The sequence below is a fragment of the Cucurbita pepo genome, chromosome LG11, assembly GCF_002806865.2.
Source record: "Cucurbita pepo subsp. pepo cultivar mu-cu-16 chromosome LG11, ASM280686v2, whole genome shotgun sequence".
NCBI classification, from domain to species: Eukaryota; Viridiplantae; Streptophyta; class Magnoliopsida; order Cucurbitales; family Cucurbitaceae; genus Cucurbita; species Cucurbita pepo.
In genome coordinates, this window is record NC_036648.1 from 3,580,012 (window position 1) to 3,598,317 (window position 18,306).

The following is an 18,306-nucleotide window of genomic DNA, read 5'->3' on the forward strand; positions in this document are numbered from 1 at the left end:
ACCGCCACCAAATCCACCCCATTTGGGGGCCAGCGTCCTTACTAGCACACCGCCTCGTGTCTACCCCCTTTGGGGAACAGCGAAAATGTTGACACATCGTCCGGTGTTTAGCTCTGATACCATTTGCAACAACCCAGACCCACTACTAGTAGATATTGTCTTCTTTGGGCTTTCCTCAAGGATTTAAAACGTGTCTGGGGAAGATTCCTACACCCTTATAAAGGGTGTTTTGTTCTCCTCCCCAATGAATGTGGGACAACACACGTTGTATCCATGAATATATCATTGATCCTCTCATGAACAATTAGTCTACACTACAATAATAAAACAAGTTCTTCTCGAGCCAATGAAAGAGTGGAACCCCAAAATTAGTATTTAAAGGAACTATTTATTACTTTTCCTATATGTAAATGTTTGTGTCCAAAATGACAAAAATCAAATGACAAACTCTTATCAGCACAAGTTGACAACATCCTCACAGTTAAAAATCGAGTCACATATGATCATCATAAAACACTAAAATTTTCTATTAATGAAATTATAAAAGATTTAAGGAAAGCATAGAAATTGGAATAAATGACTAGAAATTAAAGTGAAAAAGTGACATAAATAGAAAACACTTGAGAAAAAGTAAGATATATTTTGTTTGGAAAGGGAAAGAGAATAGCAATAAATGGAATAGGCATATCCCTGGAGGAGATAAATAAGATGCTGAGACGAACGCTGAAACCACGTAGTGCCACGTGGGACGCTACCTGGCGAACGGGCATCGCATCTTCCCTTGGAACCACCCTCGAAAAAAGAAGAAGAGGGAAAGAACCAAAACAAAAAACTAAGCCACCATTCCTATGGCGGTCCTCTTTTTCAATCGCCATCTCTTCCAATCATCTTCTTAGTTTCATCCTCGTCTCAGACTCTGTCTGCTGATGGACACTCTCTCCCTCGGACTCCCCATATTCAGAACCCTCTAAGGAGGGAGATTTTGCGTCTTAGTTGTAAACGAATTCACTTTAGCCTCGAATTCCCATCTGGGTTTGTTTAGTTTATCATTACCCTGCTGCCTTTTGATTCGTTTTCTCAGGTACCCAATTCCCGCTTCTTTGTAAATTGGAGGATGTGAATGATTTTTTGATCTGTTCTTAGAATTTCTCCATTTTTCTTTTAAGTTTTGTTTCTGGGGTTGCTTTGTTTTGGTTGATTCATTACTATTTTCTTCTTTTTTCTTCTCGTTTAGAATGATTTTGTCGGGATGTTTTTTTTTATTCCTGATGATGTATCAATTGGATATGGGGAAACCGAAGGATTTGGTTCGTTGAAAACCGAGGAACTTGGGAGTTGCTTTCTGGGTTGGTTTCAAAATTTTGGTTTGTATTAGGATTGCGTGATTTTGTTGTCGTGTGTGATTAGATTCAATGTTTGAGCAAGACTAAGAACCGCTGCATCGATTAGTGACGTTCAAATATCAGGCTGCAAACAGATGGATAGCCCTTTGACATCGATCTCAGCCCCTAATTCCTCACCTGTTTCGAATCCTGGTTCGAATGATGAAAACCCGCGTGTTAAATTCCTGTGCAGCTTCTTGGGAAGTATAATGCCTCGCCCCCAAGATGGCAAGCTTCGTTATGTTGGGGGAGAGACAAGGATTGTGAGTGCTCCGAGGGATATTACATATGAGGAGTTGATGGTTAAGATGAGGGAACTTTATGATGGGGCTGCAGTGTTGAAGTACCAGCAACCAGATGAGGATCTTGATGCTCTTGTGTCTGTTGTCAATGATGATGATGTGATTAACATGATGGAAGAGTATGATAAGGTGGGTTCGGGTGACGGATTCACTAGGCTCAGGATATTCTTGTTTTCGAATCCGGAACAAGAATGTTCCTTGCCTTTTGTGGATGGGGATGAGAGGGATACTGAGAGGCGATATGTAGATGCTCTTAATAATTCAAATGATGTGAATGATTTTGTTCGACAACAGCAGCCAGATTCCCCTGTAATTAGTGGCATAGATGATGTGCACGGGATAGAACATTTTTTGAACCCAATGAATATTGAAGGTAGTCTTCACACCCAGAGGAGTTGTGAGCCCTTGTCACAATATCAGCTGCATCAGCTCGCAGTCCCTTATATTGGATCTGGGCAGCAACAACAATCCGTGGCTCAAAGGTATAGTGAAATGGAAGCTCCATGGAGTCCTGCTTTCGTTTCACCCAGGCATCCTGGTCTGTATGATCCAAGACCAGTGGGAGAATATCCATCTTCTCCATCTGCGTGGTACCGTCTGCCATTCCCTGAGTTTCCAGATAAATACTTTGAAAGAATGCCTGAAGACTACACCAGGGAGCAAATGAATCACCAGTATATGTATGAACATCAACCACAATCTAATGAGAACATTGTCTGGCTGCCAAATGGACCTATTAGTGAAAAGTCAGGTTTCCCTGGTAATATATTACACGGACATGGTGTTCCTGATGGGAATAGTTCTTGTGAACACTGTCGATCAAATTATCATCGGTATCAAACACACATGGAGCAAGCTAATATGTTAAATGGACTTCCTCATGAATACTCTCAGAATAGGGAGGCATTGATGCAAAAGGCTGACACGAAGTTCCATCATGGTATTTTCCCAAATGAGCAGAATATTAATGATCCTCGATCTGCTTATAACGAGACACCACCCCATGAGAGAGGATGGATTGTGCAACACCAGATGAGCGTGCGGGGGGATGACACGAGAACATATGTTTCTGGGGCTGGACGATTGAATGATCACTACATTGTGGATGGTTCTGGCTCAAATTTTCCTCCTACACAAAGTAATATAACTGATGGCTACCAAGCTTCCATGAATTTTCATGATGAGGTATTTCGTGACCAGGTTGTGCCTAGTGGGCAACATATGTGTGTTCCTCCTCCTGAAGATCGTGGTGTTGGTTATATGAATATGCCTTATGGATATGGAGCAGATCCTCAATATCCTCCTGTGGCACACAGGCATATGCCTGGAAATGCTGCCTGGCGAAATGTTCAGAACCCGTCACATGTTGCTCCTCCTTATGAAGCATCTGTTTCCATTCAGCAAGGGAATGTGACTGTTAATCCAGGATATATCAGAGCCATGCAGGAGGGTAGCCCCCGCATTCATATTGGTACGGACCATCAAAATCCTTGGCATGAATCCTCACAGAAAATGTTGGGTATTGAGGGAGCAACTGGTTCAGAGCATTTACCTGCACTTGTTTTGAAGACCAATTCGACCATGGTTGGCCATGACAACCAACAATTCACAAATTTAGAACATATCCAACCACATCTAGATAAGATAAACCTCATCGCTTCTCCTTTGCAGAGATCAGATTCATCTTCAGCATTTATTCATGAAAAAATGGTTTCACCTTTTAATCCTAGCCAAAATCCACAACCGAGGACTGTTAGTGTGATTAATGAAGCTATGATGATGGAAAGGAAAATTGTGCCTGGGGAAGGAAACGAACACATGATAACTGATATGGGGGAAGCTGACATTTCTGAAGCAGGCCTTGTATCTCATCCAGAGCAGAATAACACTGATGATACATATTCCAAGGATGTACCCCCTGAATCGTTAAATTCAAATTGCACGAACACTCCAGTAGATAATGGTGATGACTTGAAATCTGATGTAGAGACTCTTGAAAATCCAAAACTATCTGTCAGCCGTCTGAGTTTCTTACCTGAGTTGATTGCATCTGTGAAAAGAGCAGCATTAGAAGTATCTGAAGAGGCAATGGTTGAAGAAACCGCTCTAAGGACACCTGATTCAATAGGAAAAAAAGAGACAGCTAATGAGCTAGGCTCCTTGGTTAGGACAAAGCAATTGAGCAATTTTATTTGACATTTGACAATATTTTTTCATTGTATTTGTTTATGTTTTTGTTGTTTTCTTTGCCATACAGAACGCCCATGGGGAACCTGAGTTGGAAACTGGGAGTGAGAATCAAAGCTCCACAATTGAGCCAACAAAGGCTGAAGAAGAAGCCATTTCAAGAGGATTACAAGTAAACTTATAATTATGCTCATCTTCTTTCACCTATACTTTTGTCCGTTTCTGGAAGGCGCTTTGGCTATTCCTTGTGTTCATTTATGACTTTGCTTATGCTTTTCACTCGTGCTTTGATGCTTTATCTTTGTATTCTTTGTTTAGACGATTAACAATGATGATCTGGAGGAGATTCGTGAACTAGGGTCTGGGACTTATGGTGCTGTTTATCATGGGAAATGGAGAGGTTCTGATGTTGCAATAAAGAGGATAAAAGCTAGCTGTTTTGCTGGACGACCCTCAGAAAGGGAACGTCTGGTAGAATCTTGGACTTATTGCTCTTCCTTTCGCTAGGCATTTATGGTTCCGTTGAATGAAGAACTTGGTCCATATCTTGCCATATGCTTGTTACTTGTTCGTGTGTCAACGTATAGTTTGTGTAACCAAATATTGACCAGCTTTTTTATACCACTTTTTGTATTGATTTGTTACTCATTCAGTTCAATGTTTTGGTGGACTACACGCAGTTATCGATTTTTACTTCTTTCCTATAACAGATTGCAGATTTTTGGAAGGAAGCTTTGATATTAAGTTCCTTACACCATCCAAATGTTGTTTCCTTCTATGGTATTGTTCGTGATGGTCCTGATGGTTCCTTAGCAACAGTGACAGAATTCATGGTAAATGGATCATTGAAACAGTTTTTGCACAAGAAGGACAGGTAAATTGTTGTGGGATAGTTCTTATTTCACTTTCTTAACGATCGTTTGTTCTTTCATTGAATGTATTTCATGTTAAACTGCTATGATAGTGAGTCGTACTGGGATTGTGATCGTAAATACTACCTTTTCTATAGGACAATTGATCGTCGTAAGAGACTAATTATAGCCATGGATGCTGCATTTGGGATGGAATATTTGCATGGGAAGAATATTGTACATTTCGATTTGAAATGCGAAAACCTTTTAGTGAATATGAGAGATCCTCAGAGGCCTGTTTGCAAGGTATACTGAGCTAAATTTGTTTGTGGTTATTATTTCCTATTCTGTTTTGTAGCATACTTTCTTCCTGTTATTCGTGTCGGGACCTATAGGCTTGTATAAATCCACTGCTTTTGTTCTGTTCTTTGTTTTCAACTTTTTCGATGTTCAGCTCATCAGACATATATTGTCGATGAAACCAACGGTTCAAAACGTTTTTCTTTCAACTAAAAACTATAAATTTCCTCCCATCGTGCTTTTCAAGCGAAAAAATATTGAACCGTGGGGGCATTTTGTGTCTTGGGAAGCACCTCAATTCTAAGTTCACATGCTGTGTGCATGATTTTTTAGATCGGTGATTTGGGATTGTCGAAGGTGAGACAACACACGTTAGTATCGGGAGGGGTTCGTGGAACTTTACCCTGGATGGCACCCGAGCTTCTTAGTGGGAAAAGCAACATGGTGACAGAGAAGGTAGGCTCACCCTTTTCTCATTCTTACCACTTCATTTGGCTAATCGCATTTTTAAAGCTTATCTGTATACTTAAACTGTTTTGGTTGAATACAGATTGATGTTTACTCATTTGGGATTGTTATGTGGGAAGTACTCACGGGAGATGAACCGTATTCAGATATGCATTGTGCTTCTATAATCGGTGAGCATTCAACTATTTGAGTAACTTCATGCTCTCTTATCTATCAGCTATGCATTGTTTCTTTTTAAACTATGAGCAAATGCACTATTCACGGTTCGGCACAAGCAGGAACGACCATGAATCCGTGAAATAATTTTGAAATTAACATTTGTTTGCTGTAGTAATGTCAATGAGATCTAGGATAATTATGCACATATATGATATTGGAAAGGTACGTATATTATTTTCCGTACTTTTTTAATAATGCAATCATATCTTAAGCTTACTACTGATTAAAAATATTCGGAACATTATATGAATAAGAAATTATCAAGACTGCTAGTGGCGATATTGTCCTTTTTTGAGCTTTCCCTTTCGAGCTTCCCCTCGAGATTTTTAAAACGCGTCTGCTAGGGAGAGGTTTTCACACCCTTATAAAGAATGTTTCGTTCTCTTCCTCAACCGATGTGGGATCTCACCACATGAAACTGGCTAATAGATTTGTAGTCTATCCATCAAAGAAATGTGGGATCTTTAAAGTAGGCCAAAGAAATGTAATTTCACTGTATCCTTCTTGTTTCTTGTTTGCAGGAGGAATCGTAAACAATTGTTTACGTCCAGAAATCCCGACATGGTGCGACCCGGAATGGAAGGCTTTAATGTCAAGCTGCTGGGACTCAGACCCAGCTATGAGACCATCATTTTCAGAAATTTCTCAGAAGCTAAGGAATATGGCAGCTGCAATGAATGTGAAATAGTACTAAATCTTGGATACAACCAACCCATCCACTATTCCATTCATATGCTAAGCCAAAAATTGGAAAAAGACATTAAAAAAAAACAAAACATGAAGCATAATTTTTGAAACTTTACGGCCGCCTGCTGATGATTCTCAAAGTATAAGAAGGCTATTAGATGTGATATCATTCTCTTGTGGAATCCTTTTCGTGTTCTATACACTGCATTGCTGGGAGACTACAAGTACAGATATGAAGGAGATCCATGATAGGCAATGGGAATGTAAGCCTAAGCCTTCTCTTTTCCTCTTCTTTTCGACTTCGTGAGTATTCTTGCTAGTTTAGTATTCTCGTACTTGTTATTTGTACTGATTCCCTGATTCCCTACCTCAGGACTTCACCTGGGAGTTCGGCGTTGGAAGCATACGCCATACGGTACGATACGGTACATTTGCCATGATTTTCTGGAAGACCTGTTTTTCTGAAATTTTTGTTTTTGAGTTGTGTGTTGGGAGTATATGTAAATAGGGCGGTGGGGGGAAGGAAAGGGAGTGATGATACTGCAACAAGCCTACAATGTACTTCCATATCTGAGATGAAACTGAATTGAAGTTATTATACATATTTTGAGAAGAAAAGATGTTGGTTTGGGTGAATTTGGTTTCCATTTTCTTTTCTATGTTTGGATTATTTTCCCCGACGTAGTACCTAGTACGCACACAAGATCTAGCCCTTTCGATATCGAAGTAGAGTTCGTTCTTTGGTGTTTGGACGACATAACCATCGTATTGTTAACGAAGATTTGGTAGTAGGTAATAAAGGGGAAAAAGAAAAGGAAAGAGGGTTGTGAATGGTTGGTGAACTTAGGGAAGGAGGAGCAAGAGACATGTGAAGTCATCAAGTAGTGAATGGATTTGCAATTTGTTCAAAGGGGAAAAGTGCTTGGACATGACTGCAACTACGTGCTTTAGGTTTTTTTTTTTTTTTTCTTTTACTTTAACTTTCATCAAAATATTTAAATCTTTAAACACAAAAATAAGTTTTCATCACTTATATTTTGAAAACAAATATAAATATCAAATTATTATCAAATGGACAATTTTTTTAACATACAAAACATTTATTATCTTCATGAGGTGTCTTAGATAAACGTCTTGAATTGAGTAATTGGTGAAGAAATTAAGGTTGGAATAAATGTTCCACAGCACTTATTGATTAATACAGGTGTTTGATACTACCTATAATTGTAAAACTAAAAAAATTACCTATAATTGTAAAACTAAAAAAATTACCTATAATGGTAAAACTAAAAAAATTACCTATAATTGTAAAACTAAAAAGCGATATGAACATTACTTAATCTCTTGAATTAATTGGTACTTCAATAATCTTACTAGTGTGCCCTTTGGTCAGTTATTATTATATCCTCCCCTAATTCGTTAGTTAAGTTATTATTACATCCTCTTCAAGAAAAAAATTATAATTCTAACATACATGCTGTTGAACTAAATATAAAAAGAAAAGGTCTTCATCGTCCATTACTAAATTTTTAAGCCTATGGTTTGATCATGAATGTGTAGTTTAATAAATTTGTTGTTAAGTCACAAACCCAACTCAAATTATAAATTTGGGTAAAAATAAAATAATTATGTATACATAATTATATGAAATTAACAACAAATTTGGGTAGGTTTAATTCTAACCCATCAAATTTTCATTTACATTTTTCAAACCAAATTAAACTACCTTCAACATTTACAGGGTTTTTTTTTCTTTATATTTTTAGTATTTATATGGCAAGTTAAATAATTTTTATTTTATGATTATTTTTTAAAAAGCAATTTTATATTTTCTTATAACATCATTTTAAAGGTAATACTTCGAAGAAAACAAAATTCAATTAGAGTTAAAACATTTATAATTGGCAATTGGAAATAGAGCTGTTAAAAAAACAAATGAAAAACGTTATGAATTCAACCATTTTACTATTTAATTTATTTTATATAATAAACCTTAATTAACTATTTTACCTTTTCTTTAAATAATTAAATTTAAACTAAATTCAATTTAATTTTCATTTGATTTTGTATCTTAAAATAATACCCTTCAAAAAGATACAAAATGTACGAACAAATTACCCTAAAGAAGATTAGTTTTGACACTAATATGCAAACAGACTATCAACATACCTGATATTCAATTCAGCTCTCTAAATCTATCAGAGCATTGCAAACACCAAAAAAACGACAAAAGCCTATCTCTTCAATCTTATTTTCTACGGCAGAAAACAGCATATCAAAGAGCAAGTCTGCACAAAAGGGACTCCACAAACCCAAGTTCCAGCTACTAAATTCTACTCTTATTCTGCTGCTGCTGCTGCCGCCGCTGCCAAAATCAACACGCCGGAACCTCTCTTGATGCTGATACTCGGTATATCCATTTCGGTCACCTACCCTGTAAGTGGAGGTGGTTTTGAACTCATCCTTCGACCCAACTCTCCCACTTGACCTCTCCTTGAATGTTTCACCACGAGAAGCAACCTCCTTTGTTGAAGCGGTCGTATAGGTTCCAGTATGCCTGTTGCGATCGTGAGTCCTCCAACTTTGTTCATAGCTGCTCACTTGTTTGTCTTCTACACTAACAACACCCACATATCCTATTCTTGCCACTTGTACATTCCCTTGCGAGGAGGACTGTACGAGTAGTCATCCAAATCATCGTCGTAACTTTGGTACCCATTCCCCCATTGATCTAGCTGCTTCCCTGACATAGCTGCGTTTTTCTACCACCACAAACAAAACGAATCAGATTTCATAGTTGAAACTACAAGATATCGCTTATAAGGTCAAACTGTTTCAATCATCCCACATAAAAAATAGCAATAGTTTCGAAAGAGAGAACAAACAGCTTCAAGCAAACGTTACTAGGATATTCAATATGAGAATCAGAAGTTAAAAAGGTCACTTAAAGCTCTATTACCACAACCCATACAAGCATAGTCTAGGAATGTGTGATATCCTTTTGTCGTGCATGAAATACCCAACAACAAGAAACCGCCATTTNGAGTTCGATTCTCGGAATGCCCCTCCAAAAGATAAAAATGACAATTTTGAAATGAAAAAAAAAAACAAAAGAAGCACACGAAAATCAATGAAACCAGTAGAATAATAAAGAATAAAGAACTGAGAATCTCACTTTAGCCGACAAGAGATAAGTAGCCATTAATATTTTAACAAGGAAAAAAAAAAAAAAAAAGCAAAACATACTATAGTATCTATTTAGTACCCAATTCCAGAAAGTAACACTTTGTAACCGAGTGAGATTGTTTCTTGGTTAACTAAGAGAAGAAATGTGATGTATCAATTCTAAAATGATGTTTCATTATTACTTCTCTCAACACCCTCCCTTGATTCTTCCTCTCTTTTCTCCTCTTCTTCAGTTTAACGTCATCATCAGTCCATTGATCACTCAGTTTCTGCTTCTGATTCTGTTTGTTCTCAGTTTTTCACCATTTTACACTACAACAGCAGGGAAGAGGAAGAAATTTTCTTCCTCTTTCCTCTGTATCTCGTGCTACTTTCTTCGTTTTCATTTTAAGTCGGAACTTTATTTTTGTAGAAATTAAAGAGGAGAAATGTATCAAATCCGTAGAAGATGAATCAAGAAACGGAGAAAAAAGACGGCTGAAATCAGCAGTAATCATTGAAGAAAATGCAGTAGAAAGAAGATTGTGTTGATGATAAATGAAGAGGACGAAACCATATATCATCAAACGCAGAGAAAGCCAAGAAAAAACCAATAGAAGAAGAAAACCTGCAATTTACTCAAAAGAAACGAAGAAAAGAAGCAATAATGAAGAGAAGAGACGGTGGTGTTCTCACCTTTTGGCTGTTTCTGAGTAATCCAAGGGTTAGGGTTTTGGCATCGGGGACGACGTAGGGTTTATATAGCCAAACGGATATGATTATCTGCTTCCGTTACTAGTACATCCGGCTTCCAATTCGAGAGGTGGTGGGCCCGACTTATGTGCCGAGTAAAACCATAACCGTTGATATCCGTTATTCATGTATGATCTCCGAATATTTAGGAAAACTTTCCATTTACTTCCGATTTTAAAATACTTAAAATTATTTTTAAATATACCTCTAATCATTCAAAATTGAAATTAATTGAATATTTAATTTAAGAGTTCATTTTAGTATATATTTCTTCACCAAATTAAATTATAATATTAAATTAAGAGGATTAAATGTGCATCGTGCATATTTAATAAATAGATATTGTGATTTATCGATGCTAAACTGTATTAATAATAACAAATATATGTTCTCATAACTTCATTTATTGACTTGAAAACGTAAATAATTCTAAATTTATTAGAATAAAATAATAAAAATATTTGAAAAAATATCTTTTCAATTTTTAAAGTTTTAATAATACTCATACTTTTTTTTTTTTAGCTCTCTATCGCATGTGACGGAGTCTTGGACTAGAGGGGATCTATTTGGTGGTGTCACTGACTATTGATCCTGAGAAGATTGTAAGATCTCACATTAGTTAAGGAGAGGTACGAAACATTGTTTATAAGAGTGTGAAAACCTATTCCTAGTACACGCGTTTTAAAACTGTGAGACTTGCGGTAATACGTAACGGGCTAAAGCGGATAATATCTACTAGCGGTGGGCTCGAACTGTTACAAATGGTATTAAGTTGAACTTATCATCTAGTTAGGATCAAGTTGAATGTAAATTTGTATAATCTGAACCTCAATACCCTAAATCTATTCCATCCCAACTCATGAATACTCCTAATGCGAACGGGCGCCTGTTCGGTTTGACCATCACTCCGAGTTCTGCATTTTTGGTATTTTGTGTGAGATAACTTAGACCTGATGGAGGATTTGTGTGCAATTTTTCAAGAACTTGCTAAGATGATTTATGGTCGGGATTAAGAATTCAGATTTGACACTTATGTGTCATGGTATTCTCCTATCTCCAACTGGAAAAGAAGGTGCATCTTGTTGGTATATATAATAACTTTTAATTCCCTTAAGCCTTTTTTAGTCATTCAATCTTCATGATCGCTCTCATTCAAATCTAGTCTCGATTCATTTATGTATCGTCATTTACTTAGGTCATCAGGTATCGAATCTAAATTTTGAATCCTAATATGACTCCTGGACATAGGACGTTACAACATAATTTATATCGTCTCTAAGATTACTTGTAAATGGATTGTTAGAATCAATCCTGTATTCATCTCTATTTGTCGACTTTATCAGAAAAATTCAAAAAATTCCTATACGTGGATCGAGGATGAACCAACATTAGGGACTTGGGTATAAATGATGAAGCATTGATCAACTAAGTGATGGGTTACATTGGACCTCAATATTGATATTATGAGTGAATCAATTTGAATGGTCAAAATTAACAAAAATATTCAAGCGTGGTTGTACATGCAAACAATTAAGGTCTCGTAAATGTATTTTACCGTTCATTGTTTGAATTTTAGTACAATAAGCGTCTCCCCTATATATATATTTATTTTTTTTAACAATACTTGATGTTAAAATTAAGCGTTTTTTTCTCTAAATTTCTATCAATTATCAGAGTTGACTAATTATGTTTTAACATCTATTTACTGGAATGGAATTAATTAATTATTTATTATCAAACATTCAACTTACATTTACTGAAATTAATAATCAATATATTACCATTTACAACATTAACTATACTTGAAAAATTAGTCNAAAAAAAAAAAAAAAAAAAAAAAAAAAAAAAAAAAAAATAATAATAATAATAATGATGGTAAATTATTTTAGATTAAATTAATAAACTCTTAAATTTTCCACGTCAGCAATTTCGTATTTAAAATTTTGTGAAAAAGAATTTTCCTTCAACATAAACAGAAAAAAATAAAAAAGGAAAAAAAAAGAGCGAATTTTGTTCATATAAAATTTTCCTCGGAAGTGACGTGGATAGAACGCACCGGAGCAGGAGGAACACGGCCATCAAAGAGATTTCGGTACTCCAGTTCTGGAGAATTTTGAATCGAATTCGAGAAGATCAGCGAGTTCCTAACTGTGAGTCTCCTCTTCACTGCTACTGCTTCTCCAGATTTCTCATTCAATTCATAATCCTGAGATCAACGCAGGTTCCGTCCTCTTCTAATGCCCGTTTCTTGATTTTCACGTCTCTGTTGGATGTTGAGTCTGTAGCTGGTTTTTCCAGGGATGTATTGAGCTCTGCGTTGAGATCTGATCCCTATCTATCTTCCTATCTATAACACAACACATCATTCTGTGCGCACCATGGGGATTTTGTTTACTCGAATGTTTTCTTCGCTCTTCGGAAATAAGGAAGCTCGAATCCTTGTTCTTGGGCTCGATAATGCCGGGAAAACTACAATTCTCTGTACGTTTTTTTTTAATTATCTTTTCTGCTTACATTTTGTGATGTGTTGGGTTTTTGTGATATCTGGATGGAGACTTGGCGCCATTTTGTGATGGATTCTTTTCAAAATTGTGCAGATCGGCTCCAGATGGGGGAGGTTGTCTCGACAATTCCAAGTTGGTATTCTTTCCAAATGTGATCTTGTGGTTCTCTTGTAATTATAATTTGATATGTGGGATACAAAGCATTTTCCTAATTAAGGCTATAAGAATTAAAATTTGAATTTTCGGCATTCAAGTTTAAGAGATTGTGTGGAGTTGCCATGATAGTTGCTGCATTAGTTTTGTAGATCATTTAATACTGTTTGGATTAGAAACAATGGTTGCCTCCTTCATTCTCTTTGGAGATTTCTATAGTTCGAATTTTTTGTTTTCCCCATACTTTCTGTGTTCTTCTTTCTGTGGACTCTCCATCCCATTTGGAGAAGGACAATGATCGGAAATTACATCTTGAATGTTAAAATTCAACCACAAGAAGCATAGGCATCTACTTTTGTTTTTTCAATTGTTTAATTGTAAATACTGAGAAGTTGATTGGAAACAACTATGGGCAGGCCATAGATCTAGATTCCTTAAAATGATGAATTCAAACTATAGTAGTTTTGTTGTGAATTTACCATGAGAAATTTCTTTGACTGAGTTGTTTTACGTGGAAATATTAAACTAGGTTCCGCATAATCGTTTGCTTTAGATTTGTTAGTTTGTAGGTTTATATGCTGTTCCTTTTTTTTTTTCCTTCTGTTACTAATTTATGAGTGGTTTCACTTATAGAGTTTTGTAAATTTTGTGGGGTATTTTTCTTTGTGTACCCACAAAGTTCTTTGATGTTCCTAATACCTTCTTGTTACAGTATATTTCATATTTCTCAGTGGAAGTTTCATAAGTGAAAAGCTGAATTGAAAACAATTGTTTCTTGCATTGACTTTCCTTCAGCTACTGTTCAAATATCGTATAAACTATATCCATTTTGTATGCAGCAATTGGGTTTAATGTTGAAACTGTGCAGTACAACAACATAAAATTCCAGGTCTGGGATCTTGGTAAGCCAATCTAGGTCCTGATATCTTTTAGTGAAGAACTGTGATCTCATGTTGTATTATTTTCTCCATGATTACTCTTATGAGATTGCAACACACTCGAGAGAGAGAGAGAGAGAGAGAGGCATGCATTGTTCTGCTAAATTGATAAATAGGTTATGCAGGTTTATGTTTCTTATAAAAACAAAAAACAAAGAAAGATTGTGCAAATTTGTAATGATTTTATTCTAAATTCTACATACATGCGATTCAGCATGAAAATTAATTTTCATATTAATAACATTAATGTTATAAAGCATTTGATAATACTAATTTCTTTAATAAAAAAAATTGTTATAGAAACCATTTTCATTGGGGGGGACGGGTGGGGGGATTATTCTAGCCATATGTGTGTTTGATTGCATGTCCGTGCTTTTTTACTATGACAATCTTATCGACTTGGGGCAAGTATTAGCTTCGATTATTTTGTCAAATCCATCCAAGCATCTTGGTTATGTCATTAATAGCTTTTCGTTGTCTGTAATGCAGGAGGACAGACTAGTATCAGGTTAGTCTTGTCCTTTTATCAGTTTTTGGATATTTTCCTCAAAAGTTGAAATTTGATATGCTTTCTAGTTTTTCTTTCCAATGCTTGTTTAAAATCTCTAGCTTGTAGAAATAATATCTGGTAAATATTAGGAAAGACAGGGTTGAATATAATCTGTTCAACAAAAAAGAAAGTTGTTTAAGCAGGTAAAGGCATGTAGGTGGAAGTTGTTTAAGCAGGTAAAGGCATGTAGGTGGTTGTATATTGAAATTAATGATATTGCATAACATATGCAAACTTGGAAGGTTGTAAGAGTAGAAATTTATCTCAGGTTGTCATTTTTGTTTTTTGGTTCTCTCTCTCTCTCTCTCTCTCTCTCCTCCTTGATGGATAATAGCTTATAATTTTGTTATTTATTATCAAGTGTTCATGATGGTTTTTTCGCCTAATTTTTTNAAAAAAAAAAAAAAAAAAAAAAAAAAAAAAAAAAAAGAACTCTATTTTACTAGAATTGTTAAGACACTCTTAAATTTGGATAGCCAGCTCTCACTTGTCTGTGAATTTCTTTGTCAATGTAAATATTTTCCCATCTAAACAATGGATTAGCTCCATCCTGCACCCCTGAATGAGATACGATGCTCTTTTTTTTATTTTCTCCCCCAAATATTTAACCTGGTGCTCCCCCTGGCTCCCGCCTCCATTTCCCAGATTGATGGTTTTCTCAGCTGGGAGGATATATATATATATATATATATATAATCAAAAGATAGGATAGGAGGATACTTTTCTTTTATTTTTTTCTTCATCATTTTTCCTTTTAAATGAAGACTTATTATGTTTCAACTGATAATTATGATAATGTAATTTAATAATCGTTCCAATAGTGCTTTTCAAGAAGCTATTTGATTGCACACTTACAGCAATACCAAATTCTGATTGAAAGAGCACGAATTTGGACTTTATTTGGTTCTTAGGAAATAGGACCGTGTGATTTATTGTTAGCTTACATGATTACTGTTGTGTGGTTATCAAATTCTGTGGAAGCCTGTCTCTGTGTCTGGTCTAAATGGAGATCCATGTCTGGTTTTTCCGTTAATGTCTTTATTTTTGGAAATACTCTTGAATTTAAATTTCTTATTCACCCTTCGGTTCTTTTGATAATGAAAATATTCCATCTATTCTTTACCAGAACTAACTTATGTCACAGAGTTTCCTTCCACAGATAGTAGTCTTGGGTTATTCCACAAAGAAACAGGAAGTGGATACTTGACCTTGTTCATTTGAGCCTGTATCAGGCTTCAAAAATAGACTCTCTCATGTCATGTGTCAACAATATATTGTATTTGAAGTTGACTAATATGTGTATTTGTGACTTGATGCATACTTCAGCCAATCTATATTCTACCTGTTTATTTACTATAATTAGCTCCTTAAACTTTTCTTTCTCCGTCATTTTTCCTTTCTCCTCTTTTTAAATTGTTCAAGCTAATTAGTTGCTTGCCTTGTGTCGTAGACCATACTGGAGATGCTATTTTCCAAATACGCAAGCTATAATCTATGTGGTTGATTCAAGTGATACTGATAGGCTGGTGGTAGCAAAAGAGGAGTTTCATGCAATACTTGAGGTACAATATGGTCGGCACTTGTTACAGAGTTGGTACACAAAATGTAGAATTTGTCATACCTGACCTTGTGTGTTTCTGAAATTTGGAAATAAAGTCTAATGATTAGTTATATTGTCAAATTATGCATTTTAGTATATAAGGTGTATGGTTTTATTTGATGCTGAGTAAAATCTCAATTCTGCGTTAATGAAATACATCATCAAGAGCGTGGATTGTATCTGGTTCCTAGATGGCAATACTCAGTAGTAGTATGTTTGCATCACTATTCCTTTCCTTCAGTTTCAAAAGTCCTTCCGCACAATAAATAAATTGAACGTCTCTGAACTGTCCACACTTTTTTTATGAAGTATTGAGCTTGGTAATAGTTTTGTAAGTTTGTTTATTAGTCAAGTTTACTGTTTTCAATTTTCAGTCGATTTTTGTCAGCCAGTTCCAATAGTTTTTCTTCTGTGTGTTTGTTCAGGAAGAAGAGTTGCGGGGTGCAGTTGCGTTAGTTTTTGCGAATAAGCAGGTTAGTGCTGTTGCCGATTATTTTTATTGTGAGCATTTTTGGTCAGAAAATAGAATCCAATAGACTTTGAATCTGATAGTTGAAGTATGCATATGCAATTGGGCTTAAATAGTAGGATTTAAGGATTCGTTTGTATGTGTTTTGGAAAGTACGTAAAAAATATCATTTTATCTTTTTTGTTTTAGAAAAACCGTTCGGAACTATTTTTCTTTCTAGTGTTTATTTACCTTTTATTTTATTTATTCAAATACATTATTTAGTTTCCTTTTGAGTTCATCAATGGATTTGAACCTTTGACCTTTTAATTGAGAATACACATGTTTTTTTTTTTTGTCAAGTTGAGCTATGTTCATGTTGACACATTATTAAGTTTAGTAACTATGAAATGTGAAATTGAATTGTAGGAGAGTTATTGCTAACAAATACTGGAAACAGTAATTCTTAGTTCTTTCAGAAAATAATGGAAAACATTGAAACCTTATTCTCTTTCTATCATTTCCCCGATAAATTTCTCAACTCAAGTTTTGTGAGTTTGAAAACTGTGTAGCTGTTTCTCAAAACAACGGAAGGTCCAAGACCAAGCATTTGTGATTGTGTGTCTGAGGTGTTTTGAAGGCTTGTACAAATGTTTAGTACAAATGGTTAATGCAGTTTCTATTTTTCTATCTTTTCTACATATTATCTTTCCCATCGGTATAGGATCTTCCGGGTGCACTTGATGATGCTGCAGTCACAGAGGCTTTAGAGTTGCACAAGATTAAGAACCGCCAATGGGCTATATTTAAAGCCTCCGCTATAAAAGGAGAAGGTCTTTNTTTTTTTTTTTTTTTTTGGGTTTTTTTAATGATTCCAGAAACTTTAATACTTAGACCCTCCCCGACCGCCTAAATGCATTGTTTTGTTTGACATAGTCGACCCAATCTTGTGAATTTATTTTTGGATACCTTTGTTCGATATCAAATGCTAGGAGCAGCATTGTCAGTCAGAGCTACGTTCTTAAACGATTTCACTTTTTTTACAGCTTTCTTTTATTTAGTTTAACCGGTTAACGTGCTAATTCAGGTTAAGTAACACCCTCAAGTCTGGAGGTGGCTAAGTATTACCAGCCAAAGAAGAACACTTGAGGCACCCAGTTGGAGAATACGATGTTTGAGCATCATGACTTGCAGAAGAGAACTCATTTGCCGAGTGATTTCGCCAGTTTTACTTGTTTTAGTCACAATTTTTTTTTATAAAAGGGAATGATCTATTTTGTATACATGTAAAATTGCTTTCATTAAAGAGGCTTTTTCTTGTTTCCCATCTTTAATTGCTTGCTGTGATTTGAATGCTATTTGTTAACATCATTTCTAATTCAGGGATAATGTCTAAGATTGAACTTTTGTCACGATTCCCTTGAAGAGGATATTCAAATTTCAACTCCTGAAGCCTAGAATTCATTGTATGGTGCTGTCTTTACCTTGTCGACGAAAAGGGATGCTGGATCCACATTTGACGAGCTTTTTTAAGTCTTAGATGCGTGCTTGCCTTATAAACACATACAAATATGAATCCTTCTTTGTTTAGGTATGCCCCAGAGAGACATGGAAGTTGCTATAAGTCTCTCAACAAACCATTCAAAGAATTAATTCAATGTTGGTTTGGGCAGGGTTAACTGAACTACAAAAGAGGTACGATCGGGCTTTACTTTCGTAACTTCTATTACGAGGGGATATTGCTTTTTATTTGGGTTGGTTCGGGTTATTCTTTGTTTAGGGATGTTATTATTGGGATC

At 35.6% G+C, this 18,306-nt stretch overlaps 2 protein-coding genes across 3 annotated transcripts; both read left to right on the forward strand.

The window, feature by feature from the left end:
- The first annotated feature begins 775 nt into the window (after window positions 1–775).
- Window positions 776–7,032, forward strand: LOC111805106. 2 transcript variants are annotated; one of them, XM_023690001.1, is made up of 10 exons: window positions 776–1,081; window positions 1,235–3,847; window positions 3,942–4,043; window positions 4,190–4,342; window positions 4,582–4,745; window positions 4,881–5,028; window positions 5,356–5,478; window positions 5,573–5,660; window positions 6,231–6,659; window positions 6,770–7,032. In XM_023690001.1, exons 2-9 carry the CDS (start codon window positions 1,478–1,480, stop codon window positions 6,395–6,397), a joined length of 3,315 nt encoding a protein of 1,104 aa, XP_023545769.1. In that variant the 5' UTR covers window positions 776–1,081; window positions 1,235–1,477; the 3' UTR covers window positions 6,398–6,659; window positions 6,770–7,032. The 2 variants fall into 2 exon arrangements, with proteins under 2 accessions (XP_023545769.1, XP_023545767.1); XM_023689999.1 differs by having other exon boundaries at window positions 776–3,847.
- A 5,283-nt stretch (window positions 7,033–12,315) lies between these two features.
- LOC111805501 (ADP-ribosylation factor 1-like) lies at window positions 12,316–17,896 on the forward strand. Its single transcript, XM_023690604.1, has 9 exons — window positions 12,316–12,464; window positions 12,613–12,795; window positions 12,912–12,950; window positions 13,811–13,873; window positions 14,399–14,417; window positions 15,910–16,021; window positions 16,485–16,532; window positions 17,232–17,366; window positions 17,891–17,896. Exons 2-9 carry the CDS (start codon window positions 12,693–12,695, stop codon window positions 17,894–17,896), a joined length of 525 nt encoding a protein of 174 aa, XP_023546372.1. The 5' UTR covers window positions 12,316–12,464; window positions 12,613–12,692.
- The last annotated feature ends 410 nt before the right edge of the window (window positions 17,897–18,306 follow it).

Bases quoted from the DNA above. Each gene is read 5' to 3' on its own strand.
- LOC111805106 (XM_023689999.1), top strand. From the start codon at position 1,478: ATGGATAGCCCTTTGACATCGATCTCAGCCCCTAATTCCTCACCTGTT. The intron at 4,746-4,880 runs GTAAATTGTTGT...CCTTTTCTATAG, and splicing joins TTTTTGCACAAGAAGGACAG to GACAATTGATCGTCGTAAGA. The intron at 5,029-5,355 runs GTATACTGAGCT...ATGATTTTTTAG, and splicing joins CTCAGAGGCCTGTTTGCAAG to ATCGGTGATTTGGGATTGTC.